We start from the raw sequence: 16690 nt of genomic DNA, 5'->3' as shown, positions 1-16690 counted from the left end.
GTACCTGTTGCTTTTGTAAGTCAGTTATAAAATTAGAGTAATATTATCTTCTATGTGCTGAAGTTTATACTGAATTCATTGGAGAAAAACAAAAAAAGAGAATCTGTGACCAATTATTTGTCATCAGGTACATTTGTCATAAACGTACCTAAACCACATGATAACAAAGCAGGAAAAAGTAGGCAGGGATTTAATTTGGTGGTACATTTTAGCTCTCAAATGCCTGGCTTCACTTTTGATTTTAGCAATCAAAATTAACTTTAATTGTAATCATGTGCTTTCTCGGGTAAAAATGGTCTTTTCAGCAGATTTAAAATATTATCAAGAGTTGAAAGTTGATGGACGCTGGACACGGGACTGTCTTCACAGGGAGTACAGTGTTGTAGGAGAGCCAGTAGGGCCCCATCTACAGCCACAGTAGGCCTCGTGTTACGATACAGTGGACTCTTCTGTTTTTAAACCTTTTTCTTTGTATTGCTTAAAACTTGTTTTGTTACATAAAACAAAGGTGGCCTTTCTTTGTTAAGTCTCGCACAAACTGTAAAACCTGCTGAACACTGGTATGATTAAGGCTAAATTTCAGGCTAAAGCCAATTGCGCGTGCAACACTTTCTGTACTGGCTGAGGCAGATTAACAGTAGATCGATCCCAAGCGCTGGTCCAGCGCTGGCAGCTGGATGTCGGGGGGGGAAAGAGGATGAGCCGAGAGGATGCCGCCGGCACCCCGCCGGGTGGGGACAGGACGCCGCCCCTCCCGTTCGGCCTGCCCCTGCCCCCCCACCCGACGGCCCAGCTCCCAGGCACCCGCCCGCCTCACGCCCGGCCCCGCCCCTCGCCTCGAGACCACGCGCCTGCGCGTTGGGGCGACCCAGCCGCTGGGGAAGGGCGGCGGGCGGGCGACACGCGCCGGGCGCTCGTGCTTGCCCCTCCCTCCCCCTCCCTCCCCCTCCCTCCCCCCTCCCTCCGCCGGCGTGCGCGTGCGCCAGGCCGGGCGTGAGCGCGCGCGCGGGCGGGCGTGAGCGCGCGGCGGGGCGGGGCGGGGCGGGGCGGGGCGGGGCGGGGCGGCTCCCTCCGGTCGCCCCTCCCGCCGGGCCGGGCCGGGCCGGGCCAGGCCACAGAGGGCGACGGTCGCCGGCGGTCTGGCCGCTCCCCTGGCATGAGCGCGGGTGGCTGCGCCGCCGCAGCGCCTTAGTGCTGCTGCCGGGGAGGGAAGGGAGCGGAGAGGAGCGGAGCCGGGCGGGCCGCGCCGCGCCGCGCCATGCGGCTGTGTGGGGCGCTGCTGAAGAGCCCCGTCCCCAAGCAGATCGAGTACTACTCCCGCTTCTCCCCCTCGCCGCTCTCCATCAAGCAGTTCCTCGACTTCGGTGAGTGGCAGCGGCCGCCCGCCGCGCTCCCCCCTCCTCCTCCCTCCGTTCCCGCCGCGGGGGTCACCCCTGCTCTCCCGTCGCGCAGGAGTGGCCGGGGCCTGGCCCGGGGCGGGCCGGGGGCAGCGGCGGCGGAGGCCGGTGCTTAGGCCTCGTCTCCTCGCCTGGCGCCTGGGCCGGTCCCTGCGTGCGGCCTGGGGAGCTCGGGGTGCGCGGGGGTGCGCTGCCGCCGTCCGTTGGGCCGGCCCCGGCTCCCTCCCCTCGCCCCGGGAGGCCCCGCGGGCCGATGGGGACGGCGTGTGCCGGGCGGGCGCCCGCGGTGGCAGCCGGCCGCGCCCGGTCGCTGGCAGCCCGGGGGTGAGCGCCCCCGCCGCGCAGCCCGGCCGCCGCGGCCTCCCGGGGGTAGGTGGCGGCGGGCTGGGGGGGCCGGCTCGCCCCCCTTCCCTCGCGTTGTTCCGCATAGCGAGCTCCGCGGGGAAGAGGGTCGAAATAAGGGTTTCTGACCTGAAATTCTGCGAGTTTAGCGGCTGAAGGAAAGAGTAAGTTACTTTGATCTTGAAAGTGAAAATTCTAATCTGCCGTGCTGCAGAGACTGGGTTGCTGAAATCTCCGGCACGAACAGTACTCGCCTGTTTGGAAAATTCACACGCTTTAGGAAGTGTTGCTGATGAATAAATAGCATTTTTCTTTTCGGAAGCACTGGACTGAAACCCAGGAATGACTGGTGTTGCTGCTAGGGGACTGATGTTTTGATCTAGATAACAATAAACTCCTCATATCCGTTGCAGAGGTTATTTGGTTCCCCGTCTGGCACAAGAGTTGTTTAGATTCTATTATCGTATGATTGTTGCTGGTAGAGTGAATATAAATGCCATGTGGAACACTGTGAAGCTTGGTAGAATGTTCCTTCATTCTAGTATTACACTAAAGGTGCAAGAACACAAAAATGACCCAGTGGTGTTAAGCCAGAAAGTGATTAAAAGTGGAAACAATTGCACGTTTATGGCAATGGTATTAGTGAAAGAATGCTGCAAGCATTAAAGAGCCAATGCTGGGCTTGCTACCACGTCTCAGTGAGACAGGGTTTTCTACTATCCTAAAAAAAATAAAATCATGCCATGTCCTGTGTTACACTAAAAGGAGAACTTGACTAGAACCTGTGCTTTCCTTCTCTAGTCTCTGCTCACGTGAGTCTGTTCTCACTTCCCCACCCCTTCCTTTGCTGCTCTACTTTCCTTGCACTGTCATTTGTGCTCCTTAGGCTCTTGCCAGTACAGAAAGACGTGGCAATGGCATTTGTAAATTGTTGCTGTGGAAATACTAATGTTTGTGAGGCTTTACAGTTGTGACTAGAGAGGTGTAAAGGTTTCAGTCTTTGTTTAAACGACTTGGGTGTTTTGGCAAAACTTTGCTTTTTGGTAGGGATTTCTACTGTTCTAAGTTGTACCTGCAGTACTACTTGCTTTTGGACATATCTTGTGTGGCAGCCTTTTAATAATGCTATTTTTTTTTTAACCTTGTAGTGTCTGTACTACTTTATGGTTTGAAAAGTGTCTCATGATTGTCCAGGAAGAAGTAGTCTTATTTTATGATTGTAAGCCTGGTTTATGTTAGTGGAAATGAACAGAATAAGAACGGTATGTTACAGCCTGGCCAGCCCTGTTCTTTGGATGCGCTCCAGTCTGTTGTCACTGGATGTGTCTGTGGAATCTTGTGTGTGCGTAGGCTATATACTTCAGTGTATTCATGTCTTAAGACTAATGGCAAACTATATAGTCCTTGACATTTAAAACCTCTGAAGAAAAAAATGCCTACAACCGTTCTTCTAAGCTCTGGACTTCTAAGATAACCAGGAGTTTCTAAGATTAGTAGTCTTATGTCGCATCAGCCTTGCTAAAACTATCAGCTTGATCTTAATAGGCCTGTGGGCCACTTAACGTCTCCATTTACTTTCTCTTTAGTGCATGTGTTTACTTAGAAACCTCGAGTCAGATGATTACATCAGTTTAATCAAATACATTAAAAACGATGTAGTTACTTGGCTTGTGTGATCCTAGGTGTTGATGGCTTTGGGTAATTTAAAGTTCTGTTTTGGATTTCAGAGGCTTAGGAAAGAAATGGGCAACAAAATGTAAGATGTTAGTGCAAGAATTTTAACACTCAAGGGGTGGAAGGCCTGGGCAGTATACACTACATCAGGGAGCTGTGTTGCTTCTACCTGAATTACCCAAAAGAATTTGCTGGTGGCATAGGCAAGTATTCAAGAAAGCAAATATGCCAAGCATAAGGGACATGATACTAAAGGTGCAGTTCAGCTGTGTTTGCCTAGCCTGACTGTTTGATGGGAAGAAGGCACCGTTTTGTAGTCAGCTTATAGAGGCTACCTAATGTCTCACTTCAAAAGAAATGGTATTTTTGTTGAGCTACGTAAATGTATATGTATGTGTGCACCGTGGGGCTGTAGAGTGTTGCTTTCCAATGACAGAAATTAATGATGATTATTTAAAAACTTTCTCATGTAGCTTAACTCAGTTAATTAAACCACTGTAAAAGGCAGTTTGGATGTTTAAGCTAACTGACTAGTACTAAAAACCTGTGAAACAAACCAGAAAGCAATACTTCAAGCAGTGGTTCTCAGTTGGTTTTTATAGCTGAGTCCTGTTTGTGTCTACATACCGAGTTCTGCCCTGTGTGATTTACTTTGTCAAGCTTGCAGCTGTCTTTGTAGCTGCTGGAACTGTGTAAGAGGTTACTGTGGGACCTCTATGTCACAAACTACGAGTGCTCAGATTGTGCTGCTTTTTTCTTTTTTCTGTGTGTGTGTTTTCTGTTGGCAAGCTCTTCTTGAACACTGTTCGTTCAATTTCTTTTTTTATAAAGTGCATTTCCTAAGATTCTTGTGCAATCTCATTCCTTTGCAAAATCATGACCTCTAAGTGTGTTCTAATATAAACAAGTTTTGACCTTGTTTAAATGTTAGTATGTCATTCTAGGTTTATTCAGGCCTCCATAATTATTCTGGTCTGGAAAAAACAAAGCCAAAAATGAACCCACTGGATTCAGCTGTGGAAGTTATCCTGCAGATTTCCAAGTGCAGGTGTTCCTAGATGACCCAGTCTGCTATAATTACTAAAATATATTTTCTAAAATTTATAAGAAGAGATATAGTTTAACATTTAAGTACATGAATCTTTGTACATTTTTTTGGGCTAGACTGTTTGGGGTAAAAAAATGCCCATACTGGAGCACTGCATTTTGTGTCAGCTTTGATACAGCACCTCAATTTAGATTTGCTTCAGCATGCAAGGCAGGCCTTAGAGGGTGACAGGGTAATCCCACATAGCCAATAATGTTCATCAGCAACTACATACATGGGTAACCAATCTTGACAGGGTAATCCCACATAGCCAATAATATTCATCAGCAACTACATACATGGGTAACCAATCTGTCACGTATGCCTGGGGAAAGTACATAACCCATCAGACAGGTCTGTTTGAGGGTAGAAGAGTTTCTGTGTCTAGAAGTGCCTAGTGTTTAAAGGAAGACTCAGAGGCTTGAACTCCTTCTGTGGGCACTACAAGCTGCCTGGGTAAGGGCTAGGTGTGGGCCAAAACCCTTCCTTACAGCCATACTAGTGCTGAGCTGTGCCCGAGCTAGCAAGCTTCATGCAACTGCTCGGTTTGGGTCATGTTGGGGTACCTCAGTTGACAGTAAAGGTATTAATAAAGGTTCCATTAATTGAATGGTGGTACTAAACATGTTACATATAAAATAAGCACAGATAAAGACGGGGTGAAATATAGATTGTGTAATCCTTGGATCATGTATGAAAGTAATTTGAAGTTGTGCTAGTGCTGTATTGTGAATGTATGCCAGTGTTCTGCACTGGTGTAATACTCTCGTTGCCCCTGTGCAGCTTGATGGAGTGCCTGAGGTTTTGCCAGTCTGAGGTTTGTTTCATCAGAAATGCGTACCGTGTGCTTCTGGAGCTTGTTTACTACTGAAGCTCTCTCAGCCAGTTGTACTTAACTATATTCTAGGGTTTTCTGTTTCAAGTCTCAAACCAAATAGTTTGGATGAATTTTGTACCTGTGAGATATAACTTTGCTTTTGATTAGCTCTTCATGTGTACAGGTAGAACTTAACAAACTGGCACTTACCCCTCCTTATTTGTCATCTGTTAGTGTTCATATACCACATAGCTACTAATGAGTTTGGTCAAAAGAAGTCATGCTTATACTTAAGATAGAAGATAGGGAAGCATAGTGAATTCTTGTGGAACGTGGCTTAGGAGATCCTGATTTCGTACGTTACAATCAAAATACCTGTGGCAACTGCTACAGCTACTGGCATTGAAAATATCACAAAGGTTGTAATTTAGTAATTTTACTGTAGCGTAAACAGCTGAGCATGCAGCAGATAATCACAGTGAGTGCATGCAGTCTGGGAACTGCTGTGTGCTGGGGCATATCTGGAGGAAAAGCTGAGCAATGGATCCTCCCCATTTTTAAACGTAATTTTTTGGTATGAAATCTAGATTATGTGGTACCTATTAAACTTACCTGTCTTGAGGAAACTTGTAGGCCTCTTCCAAAACTGATATAAAGAGGAAGCTGGGTATTGGCATTGCTGTTGATTGCTGTCAGTTGTATGTGCGGTGTTAGATCAGGTTTCTGCAAGGGTGTTTACAGTGCATGTTGTCATGTTGACAGCAGGCGTGCATCAGCGCTGGAACTGGAACTGTGCCATGGAAAAGGTAACTAGCAGATACCATTTGACCAACAAGATGTGGGGGTAGGAAAGCAAAGGTTGAAAGCAGCCTTATGTCTCCAAACATAATTATTAATCTTCTAATGGAAGATGACTATTAGAATATTTTTTAATTAAAAAAAAAAAATTAGAATTAATGTGGGCTTTGGGGTTTTTTTAAACACAACATTAGTGGAGAGACTGTGCATCAAAGACACCTACAAAGTTTTGGGCTAGAAGATACAGTTAAATAATTACCTTCCATTTATTGCGTACAGCTGTGTTTTTTCAACTGCTGTCTCTGCATTGACCTTAAAACCTTACATGCAGTTTCAGTGCATCTTGAAAAAAAATTTCTTTGTAACATGAATGTTAAGCATTGGTAGGTTAACCACTGAATCGGATCAGAAAGATGAATGCTAGTCAGACGTTACTGTCTTTTATTTTCATTTGACTGGCTTCAACTTCCAAACAGCAATTTTGTTACAGCTTTCATTGATAGGTTGGGATCCTTTGATGTCTGGGAGTTTTTCACTGAGGTATTTGTAATTGTGATGGAATATTTTTATCTTGATTTTGTAAAGCTAAATACATTCTTTAAATAAGTTATTTCAAGCCTCATGAAAATACCATGGAATTAACTTGTTTGGGTTTTCCAGGATTTGCAATATTACTCTTTAAAATGTGTCTGTTAAAGCTTTAAATAGAATCCTGATTTGCCTAATACCAGAGTAGAATCATTTTACTACTCTTGTTTTTACCTTGAAAGACTATCCCTTTGTCACAGTGAAAGCCAGATTGTCTGTCTGCTTTTGCTCTTATTTTGGGGTTCTTGCTGCTTTAAATTCGGTCCTACTTTCTCTAGATCTGCGCATGGATAAAGTTTGCGTTTCCCAGTATAAAAAGGGGTTTTATTTGAGTGGGGTACAGCACAGCAAGTAGCTGGAAGCCTTTGTGTGATGCAGCTGTTGTTATTTATAACCTGTTACTATTTACAACTCTGCCAGCCTCTGGCAGGCAGGATATTCCAATACTATATATAATATTGAAGGTTTTTATAAGGCCTGATATTGATTGTTGTGTAGGTCTGGAAGAGCCATTGTGGTTAAATAACTTTGTTCAGCAGTCACTATTGAACTGTGGTATGGTAGAGAGATTTTTGTGTGTGTGAGCACTATGTAGTATTAGATCATGGTGCATTTCGTTTACAGAATTATCTGTATCAGTCACTTTTGGAGACTGTTTCAGGGATTAAGTATGCTTGCTTTTTTTTAGGAAAGGTTTGTTTTCAAATTTTATGCTGCTAGTTAAATCTTCCTAAGTGCAGTTCTGCAAAGTTCTCAAGGAAAATGTTATCATTGGTTTAAGTTTCTAACTGTTTTGATTAAATAGTTAATAAGGTAATAAAGGAACACTTAATTTCTACAAGTAATTGAGACTTTATATAGTCTGAATTCAGTATTTTAGTATAGTTATAGTACAAATACCGTAAATTGCTGTGGATGATTGAACTGGATCACCAAGGCAGTAGATTTTTTTTTTTTGGGGTGGGGCAGGGAGGATTATAAAGGCTAAGCACAGGAATTTCTGCCTTCAGTAGGTGATTTGACTGGCCACTTCTTGCCTGTAATCACAAGCTAGTAGTCTGCAAGTGAACATCCTCTGACTGATGGGACTGATTTTATTTTGTTTCCCTAAATGGTAGAAAATTTTAGTCTGTGGATTGACCAAAGGTGCTGCGGCAGTCCTCTGCCTTCAGGTGCTCGGAAAGGAAGACAATGTTAGGCTGCATATGTACATGTGTGCATACTTGTGCATTTTTTTCTCAAGCTAATGTGGCCTTGAAGCAGACAGTGGAATGTCTTTTGGTGAAAGAAAGAAGACAAGAATGCCTAATCTGCATGAGGCTGTAAACAAGGTTTTGGTTTCTTGTTTTTGAGTAGGGGTTTTTTGTTTTGTTTAATTTTGGGTTTGTGTGTTTTGTGTGGTTTTTTTAGCAAGTAACAAGTAATAGAGAATGCAGCTTGATAGAAATTGGGAACTTGACAAAGCTACCTTCTGGAAGGGCAAAAAGATGGGATTAGCAGTTCTTGAAGATCTAATAATGTTTGGGATACCTTCCCCCCCCCCCCCCCCCCAACCTGCTAGAAATTATTGAAATGCCTGCTTTAGGCTAGATTTGGACAAATAAGGAGGTGCTTGAAAATCTGAAGCTTAATTAAATTTTGGTGAGAATGATAATGAATTGATAGCATTCCTTCCCCTCAGGAATGGAAGAAATGACAGCTAGTGATTTTAAAGTAGCACAATTTTTACAAACTAAGGAAATAAGTGGATAGGGTCTTTCCTAAGACATAAGGATTGTAAGATGATCTGTCAATTTCTGAAAGAAATTCTGATGCAGGCAGAAAAGAGCAGTGGAGTGGTGTTAGGAATTCCAGAAATACTGTTTATTAAAAAAGAATTGTCTGAAAACAAGGACCTGTATCTTGGATTGCTGTACACATAACAGCTAAGGTGAAAAGTCAGGGGAGAGAAAAGCAGATATAAAGATGCTGAGATAATTTATAGCAATGGGGGAGAATGCTGAAGTATAGCATTTACTTGATTAAAGTACGTACATAATGATAAAGACTACCGAATTCATCTCTGCTTTGATCTTCAGAAAAAGATAAATTGTATCCAGAAAGTTAAAGAAAATCAGAACTTCCCCCTCTGTACAATTTTGGGGTAAGTGGTATGTTTAGACCCTCTTGGCTTCGTGGGTGCCAGTAGAATTAAGCCAGTGCTGTGTTTTGTGCATAGCTGACCACTTTCTTCTGCAAATGGGAGGGCCTGGTGCAGCTCAGCTGTTGCTTACAGGCTTCTGTAAGGAAATAACTGATGGTGATGGCCCCAGGGTTGTGGAAGTAGGGAAAATACACTACTTTTAAAGAAATGGAAGAGGAGGACATTAGACTAAGTCAGGCCAACTGAAGTAGCTGAAAAAATGATAGAGCTAATAATGAAGTAATACATAGATAAGCACCAAGAGATATATGGTGGTAAAGAGACAATCAATTGTGTTGAGGCAGTCTGATTTTCAGGTTAATTTGATGTTTGCTAAGGCAGTAGCAGTAGATGCTGTACCTGGCTTTTTATGAAGTTTTGGCACAGTCCCATGTGAACAAATTCTTAATTAAAAAAAAAAGAAACACAAAAAAACCTGGAATAACTTTTAAGATGAGATTGCTATATAGTAGCTGTGCAGCTTTCTGGTGGCTTAAACCCATCCAGCAGCTGGGCACCCATGTGGGTGCTTGCTCCCTTCTTCCCACCCCCGCAGCAGGACGGGGGAGAGAATAGGAAGAACAAAAGCAGGAAAACTTGTGGGTTGAGGTAAAGACAGTTTAGTAAGGAAGGAAAGAGGAAGAGAAACAAGTGATGCAAACGCAGTCACTCGCCACTTCCCACAAGCAAGCTGATGCCCAGCTGGTCTCAGTGTAATGGCTCTCTTGGGAGGCAGAACCACCTAGTTTTTTATTGCTGGGCACGACATCAGGTAATATGGAACATCCCTTTGGCCAGCTTAGGTCAGCTGTCCTGGCTCTGTCCCCTTCCAGGCTCTTACCCACCCCGACACCTACTTGCTGGGGTGGGGGCCGAGTGCAGGAGAAAGAAAGCCTTCACGCTGTGCAAGTGCTGTTCAGCAATAGCTGAAACACGGGTGTGTCATCAATGCTTTCAGTCACAGCTCTGAAGCCCGGCACCTTATGGGTTGCTGTGAGGAAAGCTGACTCTGTCCCAGCCAGGCTCAGTACACATGTTTATGAAGAACGCTATGTGTATCCTGCATTTCACTAGCAGTCATTTATCTTCACAGTACTGTTCTGTGGAGAGTGAGGACTATTTCTCTACTTCTCCGTGGTCCAAAACAATATAATCTGTAATAGATAAAACAATTCCTAAATCTATGCTCAATTCTAATTCCATAGTTGCTATATTAAAGCAGCTTTTCTTGATGCCAGCTATCTTTAATATATTAGTGTTTTTTAAAAGCCATCTTTTCCCTGAATTTGCTGAAGTATTTTGTAGGCTGCAACTTACCTATTGTAAAATGTTTATGATTTTGTGTGTGTTCCTGGAGTCAGTTAAATGTAACTTTTCTTCTTGGAATAGTAGGTTCAAAGGACAGATTATAGCACTGAACTGTGACTGAGATATACAATTTTAATTCTTTTTCTGATGCTTTGTGTGTTATAGGAGACTATTATATTGACTCTGAACCTTTCTATGTAAATGTGACATTGTCTCTTACATGTTCCTTTGCCCTGTTTGTTTAAATTATTTTCTTTGCCTGGAAAGAGGCTACTCCTACTCTGTGTGTGTGTATATACGTTTATACATGTATATATATATATTTTTAAAAATATATAAAACCAGAAATGTTAGTTTGTAGTCAATGTAAAATAAGTAACACAGTATTAGAAATACTTCTACTTACTTAATTCCTTAAAATAATATATTTGTGCACATTTTAACTGATAATTTTCAGTATTAGGTTTAGGTCTGTATAAATAAAGAGGCAAAGTTAAAAAGTTACAAAATGAATTTTTGCTAAAAATAATTTACATTTTATTTGCTACTTTTTTGTTTTAGTCATTGTTTGTGCTTTTCTTAAAGATTTTATAGGCTGGATAAATACATTCAAACCTTGGTAACTAGCAGTGGCATAGAGGAATCCTCTAATCCTTTTTGCAGTGTGGTTTGTTAATCATCAAAAGCATTTTGTGACAACATGGTTAACAGTCTAATACATTTCACCTCACTGAGACTGAAGGGAAACTCTACCATGTGGTATTGGCAGTATTTTTATGTAATTGGTATTAACTGTGTGAGTCTTTGCTTATAAACATTAATTTTATTTATGCTGGCTATTGGGAATATTTTTCCCTTTGGCCTGCTGACAGGGACTGAAGGATGAAGCATAGATTTGTGTTTTTCTGGAACAGTTAGTGGGAATTATGGAAGTTTTCCATAAAGGTTAGGGAGGAAGTTGTTAAATCTGTGAGAGCTTAGGGAGAGTGTTAAAATTTTGGAATATCTAATTATAACTTTCAATGTGAAATAGATCCTCACCTTTTATGTGAGGAAGAGGTGAGTATAAGCTCAAAGGAGCAAAATGAGGTCTCTTCTAGTCAGTTTGTTTTAACAGAGTCTGATCGGAGAGCAACAAATGGAATAAGGTTTCTTTGGCTTGGTGTTGTAAGCCTCATCTCCATTTTAAAACTAATTTAAAACATTTTAAAAATTTTGAGTCTCACCAGAACAAAACACTGAATTTTGTTTTGTTCAGGATCTCCTGTTTGAAAGCCACAGAGGCCCATCGCAGCGTAGGCCAGGGTTGATGTGCTGCATGGTATGCGCACCGCTTTCTGCTCTCAGACTGTTTCATGCTTAGGTCTCAGGAGTGTGAGTGGAAGAGGAGCCGATCTAGTCAGTCTGAAGAGCCACTTTTTTTTTTTAGAGGCTCCTTGCGCTTGGTTAAGGAGGGAGTCTTTGAGTTGTATGTGTAGCTCTAGGATCAGGAACCTGATCAGGGCCATGGTTTGTCCTAAGAACATTTTGACTCTTTGCCTGTCATGTACTGTGGAGAGTGCCTGTATACAGGCAAGGCAAAGCTTAGCTGCTAAAATGATAACTCTGACTTCCAGCCTATTCCTGAAATATCCTAAGGAAAGACAACCTTGGGCCTATGTAAATTGGTCTAAAAAATAGTACAGCCTATGGGTAATTGCTTGAGCACCTCTGCATTAAACTTTATAGATCCTTTTGATTACTGTGCTTTCTCTTGGCAAATGCTTTAAAATACTCAAAACGTTATTAGAACTGAGTGGTAAGCAGTTAAATATTAGTTTTAGATCAGAGAAGCTTATTTTTAAAAAACATACTTTCATTTTAATTCAGGTTGGCTTAGACGTTACACATTACTGGTTTACAGCTTTTACAAGTGGTTGTCTGACAAACCAGTCTTTTTGAGAGAGATGGACATCTTCCCTTGAGTCCTTTCAGTGAATGGAAGGCTGTGGTTTTCAGAGGTAAAATTAATGATTACAGTTTGACTAAGACTTGGATAGATCTACAGTGTATTGTGCATCTGTTAATTCTTCCTGTTTATCTGTTCCAGTTCAGTAGTAGGTTAAGCTGCTTGCCAGCACAGTCAGTTTCCTTTGGAAGAACATTTACTTGAAACAGGCTTACTGGAGTCACAAGTTACATGTTGTAACTTACTACAGTATTATTACCACTTTTTTTATTACATTAGTGTATAGCTAATGTAATAATAAATGTAACGATTTCATCCATGTTGTGCTGTCCAGGTGTGCTAATGACAGCTGTCCGACATTTTGTCCTTAACCTGCATTTACATCAAAACGTGAACTGACTTTCTGTTGGCACCAGAGGTATTCACAGAATCACAGAATCTCAGGTTGGAAGGGACCTCAGGGATCATCTAGTCCAACCTTTCTGGGAAGGGCACAGTCTAAACAAGATGGCCCAGTACCCTGTCCAGATGACTCTTCAAGGTGTCCAATGTGGCCGAGGCAACCACTTCCCTGGGGAGATTATTCCAATGGTGACTGTCCTCACTGTGAAAAATTTCCCTCTGCTTGCACAATCGGAATCTCCCCAAGAGCAATTTATGTCCGTTCCCCCTTGTCCTCTCCATGTGACTCTGTGTGAGAAGGGGGTCTCCATCTTCTTTGTAGCTACCTCTTAAGTACTGGTACATGGTGATGAGATCCCCTCTGAGCCTCCTTTTCTCAAGGCTGAACAAACCCAGCTCTCCCAGCCTATCCTCATATGGCAGCTTCCCAGTCCTCTGATCATCTTGGTGGCCCTTCCCTGGACCCCTTCCAGCCTGTCCAATCCTTTTTGTATAGCGGGGACCAGAACTGGACACAGTACTCCAGGTGTGGCCTGACAAGCGCTGAGTAGAGCGGGATGATGACTTCATCTCTGCTGGTGATGCCCTTTTCGATGCAACCCAGCATCCTGTTGGCCTCCTTGGCCGCAGCAGCACGCTGTTTGCTCATGTTGAGCTTTCTGTCTACCAGGACCCCCAGGTCCCTTTCCACAGAGCTGCTCTCCAGCCAGGTGGATCCCAGTCCGTGCTGCACTCCCGGATTATGCTGCAGAGCAGCTCTCCCTTCTGGAGTGTCTACTTCCCCACTCAACTTGGTGTCATCCGCAAACTTCATCAGGCTACACTTGATGCTGTTATCCAAGATCACTTATAAAGATACTGAATAACATTGGGCCCAATATCGATCCCTGGGGCACTCCACTAGTGGTAGGTTGCCAGTTTGAGAAAGAGCTATTTACCACCACCCTTTGGGTGCGGCCTGTCAGCCAGTTCCCCACCCACTGCACACACTACTTGTCTAGGCCATAATGCATTATTTTCTCCAGGAGGAGACTGTGGGGGACCATATCAAAGGCCTTGGAGAAGTCCAGGTAGACAATGTCCACTGCCTGCCCCATGTCAGCCAGGCAAGTCACTTTGTCATAGAAGGCCACCAGGTTTGTCAAACACAATCTGCCTTTAGTGAAGCCATGTTGGCTTTTCCCGATCACATGCTTCATTGGACTTGTGATGGCCCCAGGAGGATTCGTTCCATAACTTTCCCAGGGATTGAAGTAAGGCTGATGGGCCTATAGTTACCTGGATCCTCCCTCGAGCCTTTCTTGTAGATAGGGGTAACATTTGCCTTCCTCCAGTCCTCTGGGACATCCCCTGTTCTCCATGACTTCTCGAAGATTATGGAGAGTGGCCTTGCAATGATGTCAGCCAGCTCTCTCAACACCCTCAGGTGGATGGTGTCAGGGCCCATCGATTTGTGGGAGTCAAGCTCCTGTAGTAATTCGTATACCAACTCTTCCTTCACTGATGATGGGTTGGTGTTTGGATCAATGGGCAATTTTGTTCCCAAAGCCTGGGACCCTACAGTGCTGGTAAAGACAGAGGTGAAGGAGGTGTTGAGGACCTCTGCCTTTTCTGCATCGTTGGTGATTGATTCTCCTTTTCTGTTCAACAGTGGGCCTATGTTTTCCTTCTTTTTCTCCTTATGGTTGACATGTCTGAAGAACCCTTTCTTGTTATTTTTTATGTCTACAGCCAGTTTCAATTCAAATTGGGCTTTTGCTTTTCTAACTGCATCTCTGCACTCTCTGGCAATGCCCTTGTAGTTCTCAGCGGATAATCTTCCACTTCTCCATCTCTGGTGTGCTTCCCTTTTGGATTTGAGTAGACCCAGGAGGTCATGGTTGAGCCATGGGGGCCTCTTGCTCTGCTTACTTCCCTTTCCTTTGTGGAGGATAAATTGGCTTTGTGCTTCCAATAGAGAGTTCTTGAAGAACTCCCAGCAGTCACTCGCTCCTTTGCCTTCCATGGAAGCTTTCCATCAAATCCTTCCCAGTTGAGCCCTGAGTGCACTGAATTTTGCTCTTCAAAAATCCAGAACCCTTGTCTTAGAGCTGACCTTCAGCACACTCAGCAGGATCCCGAACTCCACAATATTGTGGTCACTGCAGCCAAGGCTATCACTAACTGAGATATTACAAAGCAGGCTTTCTCAGTTTGTGAATAGCAAGTCCAGCAGCGCCTCCTTCCTGGTTGGCACATCTAACATTTGTATCAGGAAACAGTCCTCTACACATTCCAGGAACTTGGTGGATGACATGCGGGCTGCCGTATTGTTCTTCCAGCAGATGTCTGGGTAGTTGAAGTCCCCCATCAGGACCAGGTTCTGTTGGCCAGAAGCTTGCTTTAGTGTCCCAAATATTGCTTCGCCACTGTAGTTAGGAGGTCGATAGCAGATGCCCACTGTGAGGTCCTGCTTGGAGATGACCCCTTTGACTTTAACCCAGAGGCTTTTGATAGAACAGTCGCAATCACCAGGGTTGACTTCGATACATTCAAGGTGTTCCTTGATGTAGAGTGCAACTCCTCCACCTCTTCTACCTTGCCTGTTGTTACGAAAGAGCTTGTGACCGTCCACTGCAATCCCCCAGTCATTTGAGTTTCCCACCATGTTTCAGTTACTCCTATGATATCATACCCTTCATGTATATGGCCATAGTAATTAATACACATATGGCTTAAGCTGACTCTTCTAGAGATTTTGAAGATAAGTGGAGATAAGTGTTATTTTTTTATTATGTACAAATTGAAGAGTAGTTACACTTACTTAATTTTGAACTTCTTAAGTTGAAGTCTAGACCTTTTGGCTTGTCAATGGGATTTGGCCCGGTCATTTAGACAACAGAGTATAGGCTAATGCATTCTCGTTAGTGAATGGTATCCTGAAATTTTCCTTTGGAATAGAAAGTAAATGCTGCATTTGGCCTGGCAGTCAAAGAGTGCTTGAATCTGTTGTTAGTTGAATTGCATAAATCAGAAATGGTTTATTAAGCTCAACTGTTTCTGTACTTTAGCTCTGGTAACTTACCCGTATGCTGTGGAACATGACTGTTGGAAAGTTTAACCAGAAGGCTAACTAGCACATGGGCTTGCTGGTTTGGATTACACTTAGCAATGAAATGGCACAGAGTGGAAATCGATGGTCATACGATGTTAACAGCTAAATTCTCATCTATGAACATAAATAATTCAGATTGAGAAGACTCGGTGTACCTGTATCAGTGTGCTTTCCCTTAGACTGCAGAGGTGCAACTAGTAGTGGGAATTGGACTGAAGAACAGAAACAAGTTATGTGGGAAAGCTTACTTGCAGACTTAATTCCTCTGGTTTTCTGGCAGTGGTTGTTTAACAAAACTTAATTGTTCAGGCTTCATAAAAGTGATACATTTATTATAGTTCAGTAAGATGTAAAAGTATTTTCCTGTCCTTAATTCTTCAAGTTTTATTTTTTTGAAACTTCAGAGTTTCTCCAGTTCCCATACTGACATAGAATCAATCTCTTAATATGCTGATCATATGCACCAAGTGAAAGCATGTTCTTAAAACAGGGCACTTTAAAGAAAAAATTGTAGGTGTTGGTGGAAGTAGCCATCGAGAGCAGTGATGGGCTGAAGTTTAGGTCTGGGATGTCTAAAAACAGGCTGAATACCTAAGGTTAGTGTGGGCCGAATCCTTAAATTTGGCCATCTGCTGGCTATCTGTGTTGGAACAGCTGTACAGGTGGTGGTTGCTATCCTGTAGCATGTGGTAGGATGGAAAAGGGAACCTAATCTCAACATACAGCTTTCTTAGAGGCAGCCTGTGGCAGAGAGTAAGGGTCAGCAAAAGTTAACATCTCCAGTTACGATGCGCATGTTCTTTTCCCCTTTGCTTCATCATCTTCATCGGGTTTTACAAAGCCCCGTCTTTTAACAAACAAACAAACCCTGTATACCTTTTGTCGGATTGGTATTTTTAATGGTTGGTGAGATAAATACTTAGAGTATGCTGAAAATGTCCTTATTTCTGTTGGGAATAGCAATGGTTTGGAGTTGGGATTGTTTTGGGTTAGGTTTTTTTTTGGTAGCTACATTTATTTGGGCTGTGCAAGAATAGCTTGTTTGCCTTTTAA

At 43.3% G+C, this 16690-nt stretch overlaps 1 protein-coding gene across 1 annotated transcript in view; it reads left to right on the top strand.

Annotated features, from left to right (window-relative positions):
* The first annotated feature begins 1073 nt into the window (after positions 1–1073).
* PDK3 (pyruvate dehydrogenase kinase 3) overlaps positions 1074–16690 on the top strand; it is a 59593-nt gene continuing 43976 nt past the window's right edge. The window contains exon 1 of the mRNA XM_064473915.1: positions 1074–1364. Within this exon, the coding sequence (XP_064329985.1) occupies positions 1259–1364 (106 nt within the window). The 5' untranslated portion in view covers positions 1074–1258. The remainder of the gene's footprint in view (positions 1365–16690) is intronic.

The sequence above is a fragment of the Phalacrocorax carbo genome, chromosome 1 (genome assembly GCF_963921805.1).
Source record: "Phalacrocorax carbo chromosome 1, bPhaCar2.1, whole genome shotgun sequence".
Lineage (NCBI taxonomy): Eukaryota > Metazoa > Chordata > Aves > Suliformes > Phalacrocoracidae > Phalacrocorax > Phalacrocorax carbo.
This window is presented reverse-complemented; position numbering and strand designations above follow the sequence as displayed.